The sequence below is a fragment of the Mytilus californianus genome, unplaced genomic scaffold (assembly GCF_021869535.1).
Source record: "Mytilus californianus isolate M0D057914Y unplaced genomic scaffold, xbMytCali1.0.p SCAF_5, whole genome shotgun sequence".
Lineage (NCBI taxonomy): Eukaryota > Metazoa > Mollusca > Bivalvia > Mytilida > Mytilidae > Mytilus > Mytilus californianus.
In genome coordinates this window covers 43,910,388-43,930,325 of record NW_026262701.1, presented here as the reverse complement: position 1 = coordinate 43,930,325, position 19,938 = coordinate 43,910,388, and the positions used below count along the sequence as shown (strand labels likewise).

Genomic DNA, 19,938 nt, shown 5'->3' with positions numbered 1-19,938 from the left:
TGGTATAAACTTAGCTGAAGACAGAAAGTGTAAGCTATGTAAGAACGGAATTGAAGATTAACTACATTTTCTTTTAAAATGTCCTATTCTGAAAGATACAAGACCTCAGTCAACATCTGTCTAATTTAAATTCTAAATTCATAAACTTTTCAAAGTTATCTGATGAGATGAAATTTGTTTGGATTATTCCATCTGAAGATTGTTACTTCAAACTTATCTAAATTATTGCACTCCCTTTTGAAGAACGAAAGAAACTCGGACTAGAAAATATCAATGTAGTTTGAAATATAAAAAATCTATCAGGTGTTGTCTCCAATAGGCCTATGTATGTTTATTGGAAACTTATTTTCTCCAGGTCACAGTGGCTTCCAAAAGTCTCAAAAGACTAATGTTTTGTCAATGACATTGTTTATATATTACTTTGTTTAAATATGTAGACATGCTTTTATTTAACCGAACTTTAATTACACTAATCATTAATTATAATCATTTACTGACCCTTTACTGTGCTTTATTTTGTAATAATTCATTTGATTGTATAACTCAAATTTTGGGTACCATGATTTTACAATATCTATCTATCTTATTCCTGGGAACAGTATATCTAACAATATATACTTATTCTATCTATCTCACCGCGGAGAAGCAAAATTTATATACTTTTTTTTTATATGTAGGTGTATTATATATATAAATGTCATGTAACAATATAGTAAAAAATAAAATATCTTTAATCTTTATATTTCCGGAAAAGAGATTATATTCGTTCCGTGTATGGCGGTACATTATCATCTTAATAGAGTATCCGGGTGTATTTTTGTTAATAATTATTGCACATGTTTTCAACAGATTACTCGAATATTACATCACTATTTCAATCTTTCTCATTGTTATAAGAGGGTTGATGGATGTATACATCAGACATAGTTAGGTTTTGTTTCACTCTTAACGAATACAGTTATAAAAGCTGACAAGGACTCGAGGTAACAAGGTAACGAAACGAAAAAACTATATACTAATATGAGGCAGGCATTACCTGTGAAAGGGGACGAAGTCTATATAAATTATTTTTTTTTTTAATTCAAACATATTTTAAGTTCTAAATCTGTTAAAAAAGAAACGGAAATACCGTAACGTTTCCGATTTTGGTTCTGTTGTTAGGGATTTTAGTTGTGACGTTATTTTAGTTATGACGTCATATTCAATGTAAACAAAGAAACGCTATCATCAGGTAACGTTTTTGCATATCAAAGAATAATTAGAAATGAAATTGTTATTGTGTTCCTTCTTATATTTTACTGGACTGATAAATATATATTTCACTCAGTCTCATGACAAACGAGACCGGAAGAAGGAAGTAGATTTCTGGGCAAATGCGGGAATTAAAAAAAGTTACAAAAAAAAAGTTAACGATTTTGAGTTCATTAGTACAATGAAAATTTCGGGAAATTTTCCCGATTTTTTTTTTTTTTTTTTTTTTTTTTTATTGATTTTTCTACTGTAATAGGGGACTTCGTCCCCTTATAATTTTAAGTTTTGTTTTATCTACACTCATAATATTCCAAAAGAAATAATTCTAACCAGGATATTCCCAAGATGAAATTAGTCTGTAGAATCTAAAGTCCTAGTCATTTAACTTTGTCAGATTAGGGGGGGGGGGGGATGTTTTTTGTTCATTTTTTTGTATCACACTTGTAAGCATGAAAGTAATTATATTATTGTACGTTGTGAATTTTAAAAAAGAATTTTACTGATCAAAAAAGTATTATCTTCAAAGTTGGGAATTAATTAAGTTAGAAAAGTTACCATAACATTAACAGTCAAGGGTATGTATGGTCAGATCATATGTTTTCGTACGTCATATGAATTTTTACTATGCATGCTTTTTCAACAGAAATTGTGACGTCACAATGCATTCTTAAAAGCATGAAAACCCATGAGACAACTCAAGGATATAACTCTATAGGGTTATTACTATTTGAGAAAATATCATACATTTTGTCATACATGTATTATGTTTTAAGCAGTCTCACTAATTAGCGACAAGAAGAATTTTAGCGACAAGAAGCGACAAGAAGACTATTTAGCGACAAGAAAACTTTAAAAAAAATATTAATATAATAAATATATTAAAGAAATATTGACATTTTTATTTTAATATACGGGCAGTAATAAAGTGATTTTCATTTTTTTTTATTATATTCAATTTGATAGATATAGAAATTTCCCTGTCATATTATGATATTAATTTTTACATGTACATGTGTTTTAGAACAATTATATATTTATTTTATAAATTTTTTAACACTCTCTTCACAAGTCTAAAATATAATAAACTGACTGCATGCAAAATGCATTATTCGTGAATCAATGTCCAGAAAAGAAAATGTTATTAAAACGTGATTTTTTTGTTTTGTGTATTGACTCATTAAACGATATTTATCATGTGTATGCATAGTTTAAAGTTGATTGAAGATTAAAGGTAATTAAAGACAATGTTGAGTTTCAACAGGTGTTCACTATTTACAATGATTGTATATTCTGGCGCGTGTAATTGTATAGTCTGACGCGTGTACAAAGTTATAGGTGTTAATTGGATGTTATTGTAGCAATACAACAAGGGACACACGTCCTTTGATTCTGATTTGTTCATCCTTAAGCGTCATTATGCTTCTATGAAAAGAAGTAATTCTTACAAGAAAAGAATCAGTTGGTTCTAAAAAATTCCTGGCCAATCTCTTGAAACCATGAATAAAGCAATAACAGAATACATAGGAACCTATACTATTAAAATAGTTAACAAGCATGGTAATGCTAAAATAACTAAATCGCAAGTTAGACCAGAGATAGAAGCTGATAAATCAGTCCATATTTTTTGTTGTTGATAACCTTGACTCTGAACATCAGTCACGTGACTCAAAATATGTTTAGCATGTAAAGTATCATATAAATAATAAAAAAAATCCTTAAAACAAACAAAATATTGCTGATGATATATGCAAACTGTCATCAAAATTAATTCTGCCAGACTACCTTTTTTTAAAGAAATAAATTGTTCAGACCACAGGCAAACCATTAAGTGTTATCATGACTCATTTATTCATACCTCTGACTTTGCTGAAAACAGAACATACATGATCTTAAACATATTTTATCTAATAAAAACTATGCAATCCCTTTCTTCTTCACAAATTTCTTCATCTATCAATATAATAAAAAAAAATGAAAATCACTTTATTACTGCCCGTATATTAATATAAAAATTTCAATGCATATTTTTTTAATATATTTATTTTAATAATATTTTTTTTTATGTTTTCTTGTCGCTAAATAGTCTTCTTGTCGCTTCTTGTCGCTAAATTTATTCTTCTTGTCGCTTCTTGATGCTTCTTGTCGCTTCTTGACACTTCTTCAAGTTCTTGTCGCTAATTAGTGAGACCCGTTTAAAGGAACCATGAAGCAAGTAATTTAACAAGCCTGTTTCTTAACTAATTAAAATTATCAATATCATGAATATCAATCCTTTTACAATAAATTTTGTTAACAAAATTGCACAATCTATTTTCATGATTATTATTCAGGAAAACTAAAAATATCATTATATGGTATAGGAATAAACTATTTTTGTTTATCTTTTATATTTCTCCAAATCTCAAAACTGGAGTTGTGCATGAAGAATCACTAGAGACTTAAATTTTCCAAATGGCTACCTAGTTATCATCAAATTTTGATATATGCTAACCATAATGAAAAATGTTCCTAAATCTATATTGGTCTGAATAAAAGTAAATCTTATGAAAAGAAATTATTTAAAGAAAAAATTGTCTTGCCTTTTGAAATAATTGTAAACTTATCAAATATGTTATCTTCAGTTTGGCTAATTTTGTCAGTTAACTGGCAAAATTTGTCTCCAGAAAAAATAAAGTACACTTCTATATAGATTGTAACATTTTTATGGTCTATTAATTAAATCACTTTTTGTTTTGTGTTTTATATTGTCGAAACTGCAGGACTGGCATATGCATGATACATATTCTTGGTATACATTTGCAAAGAATATTTCACTCAACTCAGGCCTTTAAGATAAAGTTAATAATTGCAGAGACTTGAATGAATTAGATTCTTTAAAGCCCTTGATTAAAAATGAATATTAAGAAAAAAAAAAATAGGAATATTTTTGAAGATAAAATAAAAACTTATGATGAAAACAGTAATCTCAAATGCTTCACTCAGTAAAGAATTAGTGGTCATAATTTAGAAATAGAAAATGGTGGATAAAAATTCCTATAAAGGATAGAATTGTTTGTAAAATTAACATGATTAACATAACAACTTAGAGATAATCTATTTGAAAATTGTTTAATTTCTCATAATTATGTCTCTGACCAGTTTATGAATAAAATCTTGAATCTTGTGAATAAAATCTTAACCAAGAACAAAAGTTAAAGAAATGCTAAACCTCTATAACATGGAACATGTTTGAAATATTGGCTCCTTTATAAAAAAAAGAAGTGATTAGAACTGAGGGTAAAACCTAATAAATTTTTTCCATGTGTTTTTATTTCTTATAAAATTGTTATTTCTTTGCATTTTAATGATTGTTTTTGTTTTTTTTGTCAGAAACTTGATTAAATTGTAATATGTTTATATGACAACAAAAATATCCGTTTATCCAAAAATATTATCAAATTTTTCTGTAATGATTATTTGGAATATACATGTATTTATTCAATAGAGAAATAATGAATTGCCTAAATTTTATTTAGAATAAGTCCTAAAGATCATCTTAAACATTTGTTTAACCATGTTAAATGCAGTAAGTATAAACAATATTGATTTTAGAAAATCAATTTGAGAAACACCTTTTCAATGGAAAAAGGCAGGCGTTGTGAAAGTTTGCATTATATAAGAAGATGATATTCATTTATTATTCACTTGCCAAAAAATACGTGTAAAAAATAACTTAAATTGATAGAATTATTTAAAAGGTATAACATCAAAACAAACAGTCATGAGAAAATTTTTACAAAAAAAAAGTTAGGAAGCTATATGTTCAACTAGTTTTATTATTTCATTTTATTTTATAATTTTCTTGTCATAATCACAGTTATTAAATATGACAACACATATATTTTACCTGAGACACTTTACCTGTGAGTTATATAATTTTAACACTTCAATGCAGTCATGATTTCCCTTTATCCATGACTAGTTTTTGATTAATACCTTGTGTATTAATTAAGCAACAGGAGGTATAATGATGGACATTTAGGGCCATCATGGTGACCATATTTTTATGGCCACCATTAATAAGATAATGTCACAGGTAGTACTGTACTTTCATAAGTTGTCTACTCTTTATTTCTAAAATTTTCTTAATCTGTAGTAACATATGTTTGTTATTTGTGAAAGTAAATCATAAATATTTTAAATTTTAGTGGGCACTTGGAAATTCTTTAAACTTTGTGCAGTAACTTAATACATAGCCTTGATAACTAATTTTCCAATTAAATTAATACATTTTTTAACAACCATGGTAAATCAATGAGACGAGGCTTTTAAAGGATAAACTCAGCTGTAATAACAAGGCTTAGTTATTACAGGCATGTAACTGATTTTTTTATATGAAACACTTGGGAATTACTTGACAGCTTTCACGAACCTCATTACATGCTCTGATCATTATTTCTTACAATAAATTAAAATACATCATGTACATTGTGATTATGCATGATATATATCTGAGAAAAGGCTTTGAAGTGATGTAGAGAAGCTGTAATAACACCCTTAAGTTTTGTACAGGCATATATACATGTATTCATGTACTATGCATGATTGTCAAACTATGAACTGTTATATCTTTCTATACTGGTAGTTTAGTTTACAATAATTTCAATAGAACTTGTATACATTTTAATAAAACAAAGAATGTATATTACCCCTTTGAAACATGTTACATACATACATTTCTCTAATTCTTCGTCAATTTATCCCTTTCTGCACCAATTGTATAAACAAAATTTAATCAACGTGTGGTTCGTTTGATCTCAGTTCTTCATTGGTTAAAATCCGATTATGACGTCGAATTTTCTTGCTTTCCTCTGAATTTCCTATTGTGACGGCATGAAAAAAGGCGACCATGCCTGATGACGTCACATAGGAAGAGCACATCTTTTTGCAGATCATTCGAAAAGAATGAATAAATTTGCCTGTGTATTGTTTGAAAATCATTAGAGAAACAGATTCCACCACCAAATCTCGTGTAATATGATATTTATCCACTCTCGACAGTTAAATTTTAAATATTTAAAACGCTCGGCGAGCCTCGCGTTTTAAATTTGAAAATTTAACTGTCTCGAGTAGATAAATATCGTATCACACTCGATGCAGTGGTAGAATCTATATGTATCCACAATAACAAATGTATGTTATTTTTCTGTAATAACCCTGTAGAGTTATACCCTTGTCTGATTAACATGATTAAGGATTACAAAATATACCTTCAAATATGGATTTTGGTAAATAAAATTTGTAAAATTTGAAATTTTTCTCTGAATTTGAATAAGATAATTCTTATTTTCAATGAAAAATTATTAAATCCTCATATTCTCAAACTGTTAAGTAAATCTTTTGATACATGTAGATAAAAAAAAAAACATTTGCATTTTTTCATTCAGACAAAACATTTGTCCTGTCAAGTTTATTACCATGATTACCCTTAAAATTAGTTTTTTGTAAGTGTATTCATTAAAAATTGTAACATTTGAACATTTCAATATGTCACAAATAAAAATATATTGAAACTTTTTATTTATTTTGGGATAAATTGTCATATTGAGACATGATTAACATGCCTGAAACAATTTTAAAATCACTCAAATTGTGTTGAAACTGTTTACTTGGGTATATTCTGGTACAAAAGGTACAATTTTATATTATATACATGTATGGCAAAATGACACTTAAGGTTTGTCTTCAGGTGACAATTTTAGATTGCCTTGCACAGCTAACTAAACATATGGGCACAGAAGATTTCTTTATTTAGTTCTTGAGATAAGAGGTTGAACTCTTTTAAAAATATGTAAGCTAACCAGAAAAAAAATGTATGAGTTATGTTTCACTCCCAAAACATGCCAAATCTTGAGAATTTCAGGTGTTGTAAAAAAAGTTACTTTTATATTAAATTTATTAAGTACATTTTTTTTAGAAGAATAAGGGAAGATTATTTTTATACGACCGCAAAAAATTTTTGCGGTCGTATATTGGTATGACGTCGGCGTTGTCGTCGTCGTCGTCCGAAGACACATTGGTTTTCGCACTCTAACTTTAGTTTAAGTGAATGGATCTCTTTGAAGTTTTACCATAAGGTTCAATACCACAAAAGGAAGGTGGGGATTGATTTTGGGGGATATGGTACCAACAGTTAAGGAATTAGGGGCCAAAAAGGGGCCAAAAATAAGCATTTTCTAGTTTCCAGACAATAACTGGAACGGTGTATGGATCTCTCTGAAATTATACTACAAGTTACCATACCACAAAGGGATGGTTAGGATTTGCTTTGGGGGGTTATGGCTCAAACCGTTTAGGAATTAGGGGCAAAAAAGGGGGAAAAACAAGGTTGTCCTGGTTAATGGACAAATACTTTAGTACAAAACATATATAAAGCAGTGTAAGGGAGATAAATCAAATACATCATTGAAATTATCTCCCTTACTCTGCTTTTAAATTATGTATAAGGAAGTACACCACTAATTCATGGCCCCATTGCTTTCTATGTTAAATTCCTCAATTTCAAGCAGACACAGCTCTTTTGTTTCAAGTTCAAATAAAGTGACAATCATTGCATGTCAAAGCAACACTTTATGGTGTCTTGTACTGGAAAAATCAACATACCTTTAATGGCATACAAGAAAGAACTGGTTCCCGGAACTTCGGATGTACCAAAACAGGTACTTCAGATCTGACATACAGGCAAAAAGTACCCTCTTTATAAAATTTGGTGCAGTTTTTTAATATTCAAACTTATAAGTCAAAAAGTGTTCTACAATGATCACCAGTCATTCAGCTTTCATTTCATACCAACAATACCTAAATATTCTACATATTTTGAAAGTTACACTCATGCGTAGGAACTATTTTGTGTTAAATATGTACTACTTTCTGGTATGTGCTTTCTGGCCGGGCCGAATTAGTGGTGTTACACCATAAAGTAATGGTTAATGAACAATTAAGATAATTTAAAACAGTGTAAGGGAGGTAATCCAAATACAACGTTTTGGTTACTTCCCTTACACTGCTTTTAAATTATGTTTAAAGAAATGCATATTTATAAAGGAAGACCAGTAAAAATATCTGCAAATGTTGCATCTTTTTTTTTTACAAAAAAATCCATATGAAAGATTTGACACTATATTTTAAATTCTATTATAAAATAGATTAAGTTAGCACTATGGTAAATTTAAATGGGTAATTATGGTTGCAAACTCCATTGGAAATTTGATTGAGATTATGACCATATCTTGAGGGAAAGAATTTTTTGGGGGAAAAAAAGGGGGGGGGGTAAAAAGAAATTGTGGGGGGTCAATTTTTTCTCATTTCAGATTTCAGAAATTAAAAAGAATTATTCTTCAAATATTATTTTTTTTTCAAATTTCAAATATTGAAAAATTTCAAGAAGTAATCTTTAATTGCACAGTTTGGCACATTAGATTTGTAAAATCTTTGACCACATTTATTTATTTGTTATGCCGAATCTAACCGTGTATTAAGATTTTTATTTTTGGGTCCAGTTTTCAAATTGGTCTACATTAAGGTCCAAAGGGTCCAAAATTAAACTTTGTTTGATTTTAACAAAAATTGAATATATGGGGTTCTTTGATATGCTGAATCTAAACATGTATTTAGATTTTTGATTTTTGGCCCAGTTTTCAAGTTGGTCCAAATTGGGGTCCAAAATTAAACTTTGTTTGATTTCAACAAAAATTGAATATATGGGGTTCTTTGATATGCTGAATCTAACCATGTATTTAGATTTTTTAATTTTTGACCCCGCTATCAAATTGGTTCATATTGAGGTCAAAAGGGTCCAAAATTAAACTTTGTTTGATTTCATCAAAAATTGAATTATTGGGGTTCTTTGATATGCCAAAACTTACTGTGTATTTAGATTTTTAATTTTGGGTCCTGTTTTTTAAATTTGTCTACATTAAGGTCCAAAGGGTCCAAAATTAAACTTAGTTTGATTTTAACAAAAATTGAATTCTTGGAGTTCTTTGATATGCTGAATCTAAACATGTGTTTAGATTTTTGATTATGGGCCCAGTTTTCAAGTTGGTCCAAGTTGGGGTCCAAAATTTAACTTTGTTTGATTTCAACAAAAATTGAATATATGGGGTTCTTTGATATGCTGAATCTAAACATGTATTTAGATTTTTTATTTGTGGGCCAGTTTTCAAGTTGGTCCAAATTGGGGTCCAAAATTAAACTTTGTTTGATTTCAACAAAAAATGAATATATGGGGTTCTTTGATATGCTGAATCTTACCATGCATTTAGATTTTTTATTTGTGGGCACGCTATCAAATTGGTTCATATTGAGGTCAAAAGGGTCCAAAATTAAACTTTGTTTGATTTCATCAAAAATTGAATTATTGGGGTTATTTGATATGCCAAATCTAACCGTGTATTTCGATTTTTAATTTTGGGTCCCGTTTTTTAAATTGGTCTACATTAAGGACCAAAGGGTCCAAAATCAAACTTAGTTTGATTTTAACAAAAAATGAATTCTTGGGGTTCTTTGATATGCTGAATCTAAACATGTGTTCAGATTTTTGATTTTGGGCCCAGTTTTCAAGTTGGTCCAAGTTGGGGTCAAAATTAAACTTTTTTTGATTTCAACAAAAATTGAATATATGGGGTTCTTTGATATGCTGAATCTAACCATGTATTTAGATTTTTTATTTGTGGGCCCAGCTATCAAATTGGTTCATATTGAGGTCAAAAGGGTCCAAAATTAAACTTTGTTTGATTTCATCAAAAATTGAATTATTGGGGTTCTTTGATATATCAAATCTAACCGTGTATTTAGATTTTTAATTTTGGGTCCCGTTTTTTAAATTGGTCTACATTAAGGTCTGAAGGGTCCAAAATTAAACTTAGTTTGATTTTAACAAAAATTGAATTCTTGGGGTTCTTTGATATGCTGAATCTAAACATGTGTTTAGATTTTTGATTATGGGCCCAGTTTTCAAGTTTGTCCAAGTTGGGGTCCAAAATTAAACTTTGTTTGATTTCAACAAAAATTGAATATATGGGGTTCTTTGATATGCTGAGTCTAAATATGTATTTTGATTTTGAACATTGGACCATAATAGGTAAATTAAAAAAATTCAAGTTCTTAGACCACATTCTTTCTGTGTCAGAAACCTATGCTGTGTCAAATATTTACCGTAATCACAATCCAAATTCAGAGCTGTATCAAGCTTGAATGTTGTGTCCATACTTGCCCCAACTGTTCAGGGTTCGACCTCTGCGGTCGTATCAAGCTGCGCCCAGCGAAGCATTTTATTTAAATCTTGTTAAGACAACTGAAATCAGACAAATCAAATTGTACAATTGAATATAACTTTAAATACATTTACATCCTGAAGTATATAATAATAAGTTTTAAACATGTAAGTATTACCAATGATTGACAAAGAGTATTAGTCCCCTCCCTACAAGGTCGAAGGGGACTTTAGGTTTGCACTCCGTCTGTCTGACTGTCCATCCGTCAAACCGGCAAATCAGTTTTCCACACTTTTTTCTTCGTGCTTGAAGATATTGATTTGATATTTAGTGTATTGTTTCATCATGACAAGTTACAAATCAAGTTCGAATTTTGTTCCGGTCTGATGATTTTGTGCAGAGTTATGGTCCTTGGACTTAGAAAATCCACTCGAATAATCAGGTTTTTTGCACTTTTTTTCGTCATGCTTGAAGATATTGATTGGATAATTGGTATATAGTTTTATCATGACAAGTTACAGATCAAGTTCGAATTTTGTACCGGTCTGGTGATTTTGTGCAGAGTTTTGGTCCTTGGACTTAGAAAATTCACTTAAATAATCAGTTTTCAACACTTTTTTTGGTCATGCTTGAAGATATTGCCTTGATATTTTTTATATAGTTTGCACCATGACAAGTTATAGATCAAGTTAGCATTTTGTTCCAGTACAATAACTTTTTAACTGGTAGGGGACTATGTATTGCCATGCAATACCCTCAGAATGCTTGTATACTTATTTCTTGGAAGCTGAAAATATCTAGTCATAGATAATCATGCTGATAAATGTAATATAATGTGGCTTAATTATCTTTTGAGAAATCTTATATTGTGATTTATACAGAAATTTATCTTTCAACATTTTAAATCTGCATGCTTTAGCATGTTTAGGTTGTAATATTGTAATCATGTAAAAAGTAAATTGTATTTTTTTTTAAGAAAAAGTTAGAAAGAACCTTATTCCACATTGTTTAATTTTCAACAATAATTGTTGAAGGCTGATTAATATCCATGTTATTATCAATATGTTAATTTTTTTTTCTAAACAGATGGCTAATTCAGATGAAAAGCTGAAGGTGGAAACTTCTAAATCACTTTTCCGTGATATAACTGCAGATGATGAAACACCAGAAGTCATGGAGATTGAAAGTCTTTGCTTCAAGTGTGAAAATAATGTATGTTTCCTAAGGTCCATATACTGTAAACCAACTAATTTTCGCTAGCAATTTATTTCCACTACTTTCACGAGTAGATAAATTACTCGATTATAATCATGTGATGATGTTTATTTTGGATCTTTCCCTATTTAACTACATCAAATAAATTTGAAAATTCTAAAATTAAATCACTGTGGCCATGGTGGCACGGGCTTGAAAGGGCTAAACGCGAAATAAAGTATCTGAGAAAATAAGTTGGTTTTCAGTATTAAAATACATGTATGTGTTAAACATGTTTTAAATTGTGGTTTCCCAACCAAACTGTTTTCTGTTCTTTGGTCATGTTGTTGTCTCTTTGACACATTCCGCGTTTCAATTCTCCTTTCTGATATAGTTTTGGGGAAACGATGGCTGAAAAAAAATAGGATCTTTTATGACATGTATATCAAGGCTCTCACTGGAACTATTTTGTGCTTTACATTAACTTGTATCATGTGTATTGAAGAAATCATAGTGATTCTTTCAGTTTATGTGATTTGTAGAATGAAAACAAATGTACAGATTTGCTGTCAAAACAACCCTTTTCTTTCTTTTTTATTTGAGTTAACAGTCAGAGCTCGGACATATATAAGTCTAAATCTTTTGACTCATAAGAGTTCTAAACTTGAAGGATTCAAGATTTGTCTCCCTTTAATTTAAGACAAATTATGACTTCAATTAGTCAATTAGTGTTAAGCAAGAAATATTTGACCTGAATTAAAAAGTTGCAAATATTGACTCCTACAAGTCAATGAGTTACCAAAATTGGTCAACTTCAGGACCCAAGCACATTTATAAAAAGGTCAAGCATCTACATGAAATTATGACAACATTGAAAGACAATGCTTTGTCTTCTAAAGAAAAATATGCATGAGAGCCTAAAAAAACGGAGATAATGTTTATTTACTTTACAAAGCAACCATCTATAATCACACAAAATGAGGAAAATAGTTCAGTAAAAATGTTCAATTAGATAATTAAATATAGATAGCTCAGATCCATGTGAACTCACAGACAGGTTAATGATGTCATAGGTGGTGCACTTTGGCCACCAATTAGAATTAAGTCTTTTCATAAACATAAACAGACATAAACAAGTCTGTCATTTTCTGACTTAAATATATGTCTGAAAATTAAAACACATTTTTATAATAAATATATTTTTTGACTTCTGTAAGTCAAAAACAAAAAACAACTTGTTTATGTCTGAGCTCTGACTGGTTAATACTTCATATTTCTGACGTATCACATAGAAAACATTCTTCACATAACATTAACTGTTAAATTTAATAATTAAATTCCAGATTCTAATTTAAACTGTTATATATTTTCAGGGTTTAACACGATTATTTTTAACCAGAATTCCTTTCTTCAAAGATGTCATCGTCAGTTCATTTACCTGTGATAATTGTGGTTATCACAACTCTGAGCTGCAACCTGGTGGAAGAATCCAGGACAAGGGAGTCAAGTATACAGTCAACATTCAGAACCGAAAGGTATAAGGCCAAATAAAAAAAAAATGTGTGTTTATGATTTGCCTTAAATTTTTTTTATATATGTGTGTTTACTGTAGCCTTCTGAAAAAAAATAGGGTTGGTTGGTTTGCAAATCTTTAAAAAGAAATTATATAATTATATTTTATTAGATCGGCAAACCTGGATGGCTTTATCTGGTTCTCGAATCAGATCCCTCATTGCATTTACCTATATTTCCGGTTTGACGGCCATTGCAGAATTTGTTTTTGTCAGTCAAATATGTTTAAACTCAATTTTACACAATACTTGTTGACGATTTTCGGCATTAAGAAAGCGGTTAAAAAAAAACATTGCTGTCAAGAATATTACTAGTGAAAATATAATATGCCAAATTTTTCTGCACCAAACGCATATTTTGACAATACAATTTTCTTCAGTGATGATAAGGACACAAATATTTGAAAATCCAAACCTTATACAAACATTGAAAATGTTAAAGAGCTTATAAAAACATGTTACAGAATTGATCAAAATCAATGGTTTTGTCATCATAACTTGTACAAAAATCAAATGGCAAAATTCTGTAAAAATGATATATGTGAAATACTTGAACCATAATTTATTCCTGCAACCACTGAGTAGATGTTTGAATTTTGGTTCACAACTTATATATATATTACATAAATTGTCGCTGTTTCTAACACTATCAGTATTGTTTAATCCTGTTTTTTTAAATGAAAGACATAAAAGGAAAATGGTAATCAACAACAAACTTAAAAATCAAAAATCAATGATAGTTCACTATCTGTATTGTTTATAGAACATGTAATTTCAGTATCATACTTACAAGTTTATACTTTACTTATGCACTGTCTTAACTTTTAGGATTTAAACAGACAAGTTGTACAGACCAATACAGCAACAATAGCCATTCCTAAATTAGAGTTTGAAAATCCGCCAAACAAAGGAGGTATATATATAAAGTTTAATCTAATTAAGTCCTAAATTATTACTGTTTTTGGATGCAAAGCTTTGAAAACTTTTTTTGTTGGGGAATAGGGGTTGTTAATTGAAGTGCTGAAACTGAATTAAAAGGAAATTCTTATTTTTATATTGATTTGTTATTTGTCAGCAACAGTAACAACAAACCTAGGGCTAACATTATTTATATGCATATAAAATTAATATCTTTCACCTCTCTTTCACCTTAAAAAGAAACATTTGTATTGAGGTCATTCCTGATGGCCAGATAAAGGTCTGAAATGCAATATTTTAGTTGTGGGAGGGGTTTAATTTTAATTTTTTTCAAAGGAATCAGTAAACAGAAGTAAAACTGTCAACAACCTAAAATTGACATACATGTTTAACCCTGCCACCTTCTTTATGTGCTCATCCTCGGGAGCCTGCAATTCAGTGGTGGTTGTTGGTCCAAGTCTGTCTTATTTGTTTTTGGTTTACTGTTATATTTAAAAGCTAGCCGTTGGTTTTCTTGTTTGAATTGATTTACATTTTGTTATTTCAGTATAAATAAGAAGATCTGGTATGAGTGCCAATGAGACAACTCTCCATCCAGGTCACAATGTATCAAAAGTTAACAATTATAGGTCAAAGTATGGCCTCAACACGGAGCCTTGGCTCACATCCAAATGTCAGGGCCTTTTGTAACTGACTTTAGATAGGGTTTTGCTCATTGATGAAGACATAGGGTGACCTATTGTTGCTTAATTCCAATTTATTTGATCTCTGGTGGATAGTTGTCTCAGAAGCAATCATTTTATATCTCCTGATTTTTTATATACAGGTAATAAAATACCAATAATCAGTTTGAGACCACTACTAAGGCCATTACAGAAAAAAGATGTAGGGGTTAGAAAGGCCCCTTTCATACAAGTTTAACACAACTGTTGTTTGAATTTGTGTTGGTTAAATACTAATGATATACTATAAGTTCAAAGATTAATTTGTGCATTTATTATTGCGAATTCTTGCCCACGTGCAAAAATACAAAATCTCATTAATGTGATTGCAAAAACGTATGAAGGAAAGTCACTACTGAAATTATGAATGGAGTTTTTATTATTGCAAACCTGACACTGTTGTATTTTCCACATTAATAAAAACATTGCAATAATTTCTGAATTTACATTCAATATATAACAAAAATAAATGTATATATATATATATGTGTTCAATATGAATTTATAAAGATAAAAAAAATAATAATTCCTATTTTTTGTAGCTTTGACAACAGTTGAAGGTATTATACAGAGAGCTGTAGAAGGCTTATCACAAGATCAACCTTTAAGAAAGGTAAAATGAACTCATCACATATACAAGGATTGAAATTTTATATTCTAGACATGCATTTTGTTTTCAAAAGACTATCAGTGACACTCAAATAAGATAAAGTTAAAAAAGCCAAATGATTTAAAGTACAAAATTGAAGAGCATTGAGGACCCAAAATTCCAAAATTTTTTCCCAAATACAGCTAGGGTAATTTATTCCTAGGGTGAAAAAATCCCTAGTCTTTTGAAAAAATTCTATGTTTTGTAAACAGTTAATTTATAATTTTGATCATATTAATGATAATTCATGTCAACTTAGAAGTGCTGACTTCTGGGCTGGTGGTACCCTCAGGGAGGAAACCTACACCAGCAGTGGCATAGACCCAGTGGTTGTAAATAAACTCATCTTAGATACCAGGATTCAAATTTTATTTGCCAGACACGCATTTCCTATACAAAAGGCTCATCAGTGATGCTCGAATTAAAGAAGGCCAAATAAAGTACGAAGTTGAAAGCATTGAGGAACCAAAATGCTTCAATAAATCTTTACTAATGAGCACCTTCAAAAACTGAATTTTACCAACCAGGCAAAACATAGCAAAGTTGACAAACAAGTTGAGATATGCAAAATGAGAAATAATAATGCTATCAGTTTTCTTCTACTAAAACAAAAACTTCACCTGTCTTACAAATCAGCTTGATTTTTTGCTGTATGCTTCTAATCCAAAGAAGTGCAATCTTTTCCTAATCCACAAAATATACACCCATGAAAAAATAAATGTTGAGTTTGATAAAAATGTATTTATAAATCTGATAAATTATTCTAATTTGCTGATTTTGTTTGATAGATACAACACCCAGAAATAGCAGTCCAAATTGATGAATTCATTGTTAAGCTTAATGAACTTCTGCTATTGAAGGAACCATTTGACCTAGTAAGTATGATGCTATGACTTCTATAATAAGAATTTGCCAATATACAGTTTATAATAGAAAAACAAAGGATATAGAGTATCCATCCATGCACATTTATTATTATACCTTACTCTTCAGAGTATTTTTTGACACTTTAAATTATGAGCGGGGTATGTTTAGTATAACAACACTTGCAACTCCTTGTTTTTATTGTATGCCCGTCAAAGACGGGATGTTTTATGGTAAACCAATGTCGGTCCGACCATCCATCCATCTTGCACTAGTTATAGTATGCTTGGATCAAATTACTACAAATTTGACATTGTTATTGAGATTTGTGAATGTACTCTTTTGATTTTTATTTTTTTCTGATAAGTCATACTTTAAACAGTCATAATTTTAGAATACAATAATTATATGCTTCAGGGTATCATCATGCATGTTTTTCTACAGAGCTGTTTTATTTGCTTCTCTGCTTTATAAATGCTTTCTAGATATCCCATTTAATTTTAGCAACAATTTCAATATGCACAATAAGGGCCCATCATGTGCTCTTGGTGCAGCTTATTATTATATATCTAGTGAATCTTGATATTTAAATACTTTGTATTAAGTTTCACAGAGATTAATACTTAAATAACAACTTGAATTTATTTTATTTTTTATTTTCAGGTCCTAACAGACCCAAGTGGAAACAGTTATATTGAAAATTTATATCCTTTTGTATCATTATTGTCCTTTGTTTTAAAAAAAAGTTTTAAGTATTTTTTAAGTTGAATTATGTATTATTGTAGAAAAGTTTCTATGTAAATGCAAGATGACACTAATTAAAAGTGGAACCATATAATTATAACTTGCTGCAAACACAATAAAGTAAAATTTTCTTCCATAAAATAAAATATTCCAGAAAAATTTATACATTGTGCTACATTTTAAGCATAACTGATTTTGAAGGCATAATAAAATCTAGTATGAATAAAAGAAGATGTTGGGTATGCATCAATGAGACAACAACCCAACAGCAAAATAAAAAATAAAAGAGATGTAATTTTTTGGCTAAGTTGACATTTTATGAAATGTATTGAATTTTTCTTAACAATGGTAAATATGCACCTCAGACCGATCCTCAGATGAAAATTTCACATTACAACAGATCTAAAGCAGATAATGAAAACTTAGGATTGTCACAGGTAAACATTACTACAAATATTAGCCAGTATTAAAATCCTTAAATTATCATAAGATCTTTTTCATGTGTTTTTTACAAAAAGATAATTTTGTTAGTTTTATTATGATATGAAAAGGGTGGTAAGAGTCAAAGAGAAGAAATTTCCAAGTTAGGGTGAGAAAGGGTAGTTTCTGTTAAGTAATACTTATATTGAAATCAAGAGATGATATTAAGCTTTTTAGCACCGAAGACACATGTTAGTATCAAAACCTTTCTGTACATAAAATGCATGTGTTAAAGTGAGATGGGTAATATGAGGATATATACCATTAAATTATCCCTCATTAATTCATCTGAATATAAAACATTTCTAATCTATATGCATGGCTAAACAAAAGACTAGTCATAAAATAGGCTTGGTGTGCTTACACTAACTTATTATTTTGAGGGAGATGCAAAATTAGGTAAAGATAACAAAATATTACAAATATACCTACCCAAAAATATAACGGAATAGAAATTTTTTATCAATGGAATAACTAGCCAGTTATATCTTCTTGGGAAAAATCTAAATCCTAACTATTGATCTGAATATAGTTTCATCTATACTAGCTAATCAACGGTTTTACCAGAAGTCCACTAGGCAGTTCTAACTTGTGAATAGTGATGACAAATTAGTTGCAGATGTAGTACTAGTGTTTTGCAGTTTAATATCACAAAAAAAAAGTCAATTTACATTTTAAAGCTATTATAGTACTCCTTGATGATCAAAAGTTTAAATGCCTTGCTTGCACACTTTGTTTGGATGTTTCCTCAAATATTGTTATTAAAATTGACACCATAATTCAAAGGGTAGGAGGAGTAACAGTCTGTTTACAATATATAAAAATTTGATCTGATTTGACTGGAAACAATATGGTATTCATTGTTCAATCAAATCTTTGTATATTGTAAACAGACTGTTACTCTGCCTACACATTGAATTTAGGTGTCAATCTTAATTACTATGTGTGAGCAAACGTCTAAACAAAGTTTGCAAGCATGGCATTTAAACTTTTGATCAACATGGAATATTATAATAGCTCTAAATGATCTAAATCAGTTTGGAAAAAGAGAATTAAAGAGACAACAACACAGAAAATTTATTATAGATTATTCTAAGTTTTTATTGTTGTTGTTCATTTAGTTGATAGTTGGTGTATTCTACATTCATTTTGTAATAAATATGTAAAAAACTATGTGAATAATAAAATGTTTTCATGACATTCCATTCAATCATTGTGTATAGAAATGTTGATATAACTATTGTCAGGTAATTTCACACAAATATGAAATAAAAAATTACTTTATAATAATATTTTAGGATGCTGAACAAGAGATGAAAGAAAATGAAACATTTAACATGTTTGATGCCAAGGGGGAGGTATGAATATTGAATTATTTGTATTATTTGTAGAGGTTGTTATGTAATGTTTTGAAATGTATCAAAAATATGACAAAATATAGTACATTTCTGTACCATCCTTTTTATACGACCGCAGTCTTATATTGGTATGACGTTGGCGTCGTCGTCGTCCGAAGACACATTGGTTTTTTCGCACTCTAACTTTAGTTTAAGTGAATGGATCTCTATGAAATTTTACCATAAGGTTCAATACCACTAAAGGAAAGTTTGGATTGATTTTTGGGGGTTATTGTACCAACAGTTAAGGATTTAGGGGCCAAAAAAAAGCATTTTTATACGACCGCAATCGTCTATTGGTATGACGTCGTCGTCGTCGTCCGAAGGCACATTGGTTTTCACAATCTAACTTTAGTTTAAGTGAATGGATCTCTTTGAAATTTACCATAAGGTTCAATACCACAAAAGGAAGGTGGGGATTGATTTTGAGGGTTATGGTACCAACAGTTAAGGAAATAAGGACCAAAAAGGGGCCAAAAATAAGCATTTTTGTAACTTCCAGACATAACTTGTGTGTTAGTGTATGGATCTCTCTGACATTGTACCACAAGGTTCCATATCAAAAAAGGAATGCTGGGATTGATTTTGGGGGTAATTGCCTCCAAATTTTAGGAATTAGGGGCCAAAAAAGGGGCAAAAAACAAGCATTTTTTCTAATTTCATGACATTAACTTGTGTGTAAGTGTATGGATCTTTCTGAAAGTGTACTACAAGGTTCCATATCACAAAGGGAAAGCTGGAATTGAGTTTGGGGGTAATTGCCCAAAACGTTTAGGAATAAGGGGCCAAAAATAAGCATTTTTTCTAGTTTCCAGACAATAACTTGTGTTCAAGTATATGGATCTCTCTGAAATTGTACTGCAAGGTACCATACCACAAAGGGAAGGCTGGGAT

General features: G+C 29.8%; 1 protein-coding gene and 1 long non-coding RNA gene across 4 annotated transcripts in view; both read left to right on the top strand.

Annotated features, from left to right (window-relative positions):
- The first annotated feature begins 797 nt into the window (after positions 1 to 797).
- Positions 798 to 19,938, top strand: part of LOC127702270 (zinc finger protein ZPR1-like) — a 41,557-nt gene continuing 22,416 nt past the window's right edge. Inside the window, exons 1-10 of one of the 3 annotated variants that reach the window (XM_052206398.1) lie at positions 798 to 991; positions 1,798 to 1,826; positions 11,592 to 11,717; positions 13,073 to 13,234; positions 14,099 to 14,183; positions 15,453 to 15,523; positions 16,348 to 16,434; positions 17,087 to 17,131; positions 17,524 to 17,604; positions 18,946 to 19,005. In XM_052206398.1, coding sequence (XP_052062358.1) covers positions 11,592 to 11,717; positions 13,073 to 13,234; positions 14,099 to 14,183; positions 15,453 to 15,523; positions 16,348 to 16,434; positions 17,087 to 17,131; positions 17,524 to 17,604; positions 18,946 to 19,005 — 717 coding nt within the window. In that variant the 5' untranslated portion in view covers positions 798 to 991; positions 1,798 to 1,826. The remainder of the gene's footprint in view (positions 992 to 1,797; positions 1,827 to 11,591; positions 11,718 to 13,072; positions 13,235 to 14,098; positions 14,184 to 15,452; positions 15,524 to 16,347; positions 16,435 to 17,086; positions 17,132 to 17,523; positions 17,605 to 18,945; positions 19,006 to 19,938) is intronic. The other 2 variants (XM_052206399.1, XM_052206397.1) reach the window with 2 other exon arrangements.
- LOC127702272 (uncharacterized) overlaps positions 7,054 to 19,938 on the top strand; it is a 48,327-nt gene continuing 35,442 nt past the window's right edge. The window contains exon 1 of the long non-coding RNA XR_007982351.1: positions 7,054 to 8,256. This is a non-coding gene — a long non-coding RNA (uncharacterized LOC127702272). The remainder of the gene's footprint in view (positions 8,257 to 19,938) is intronic.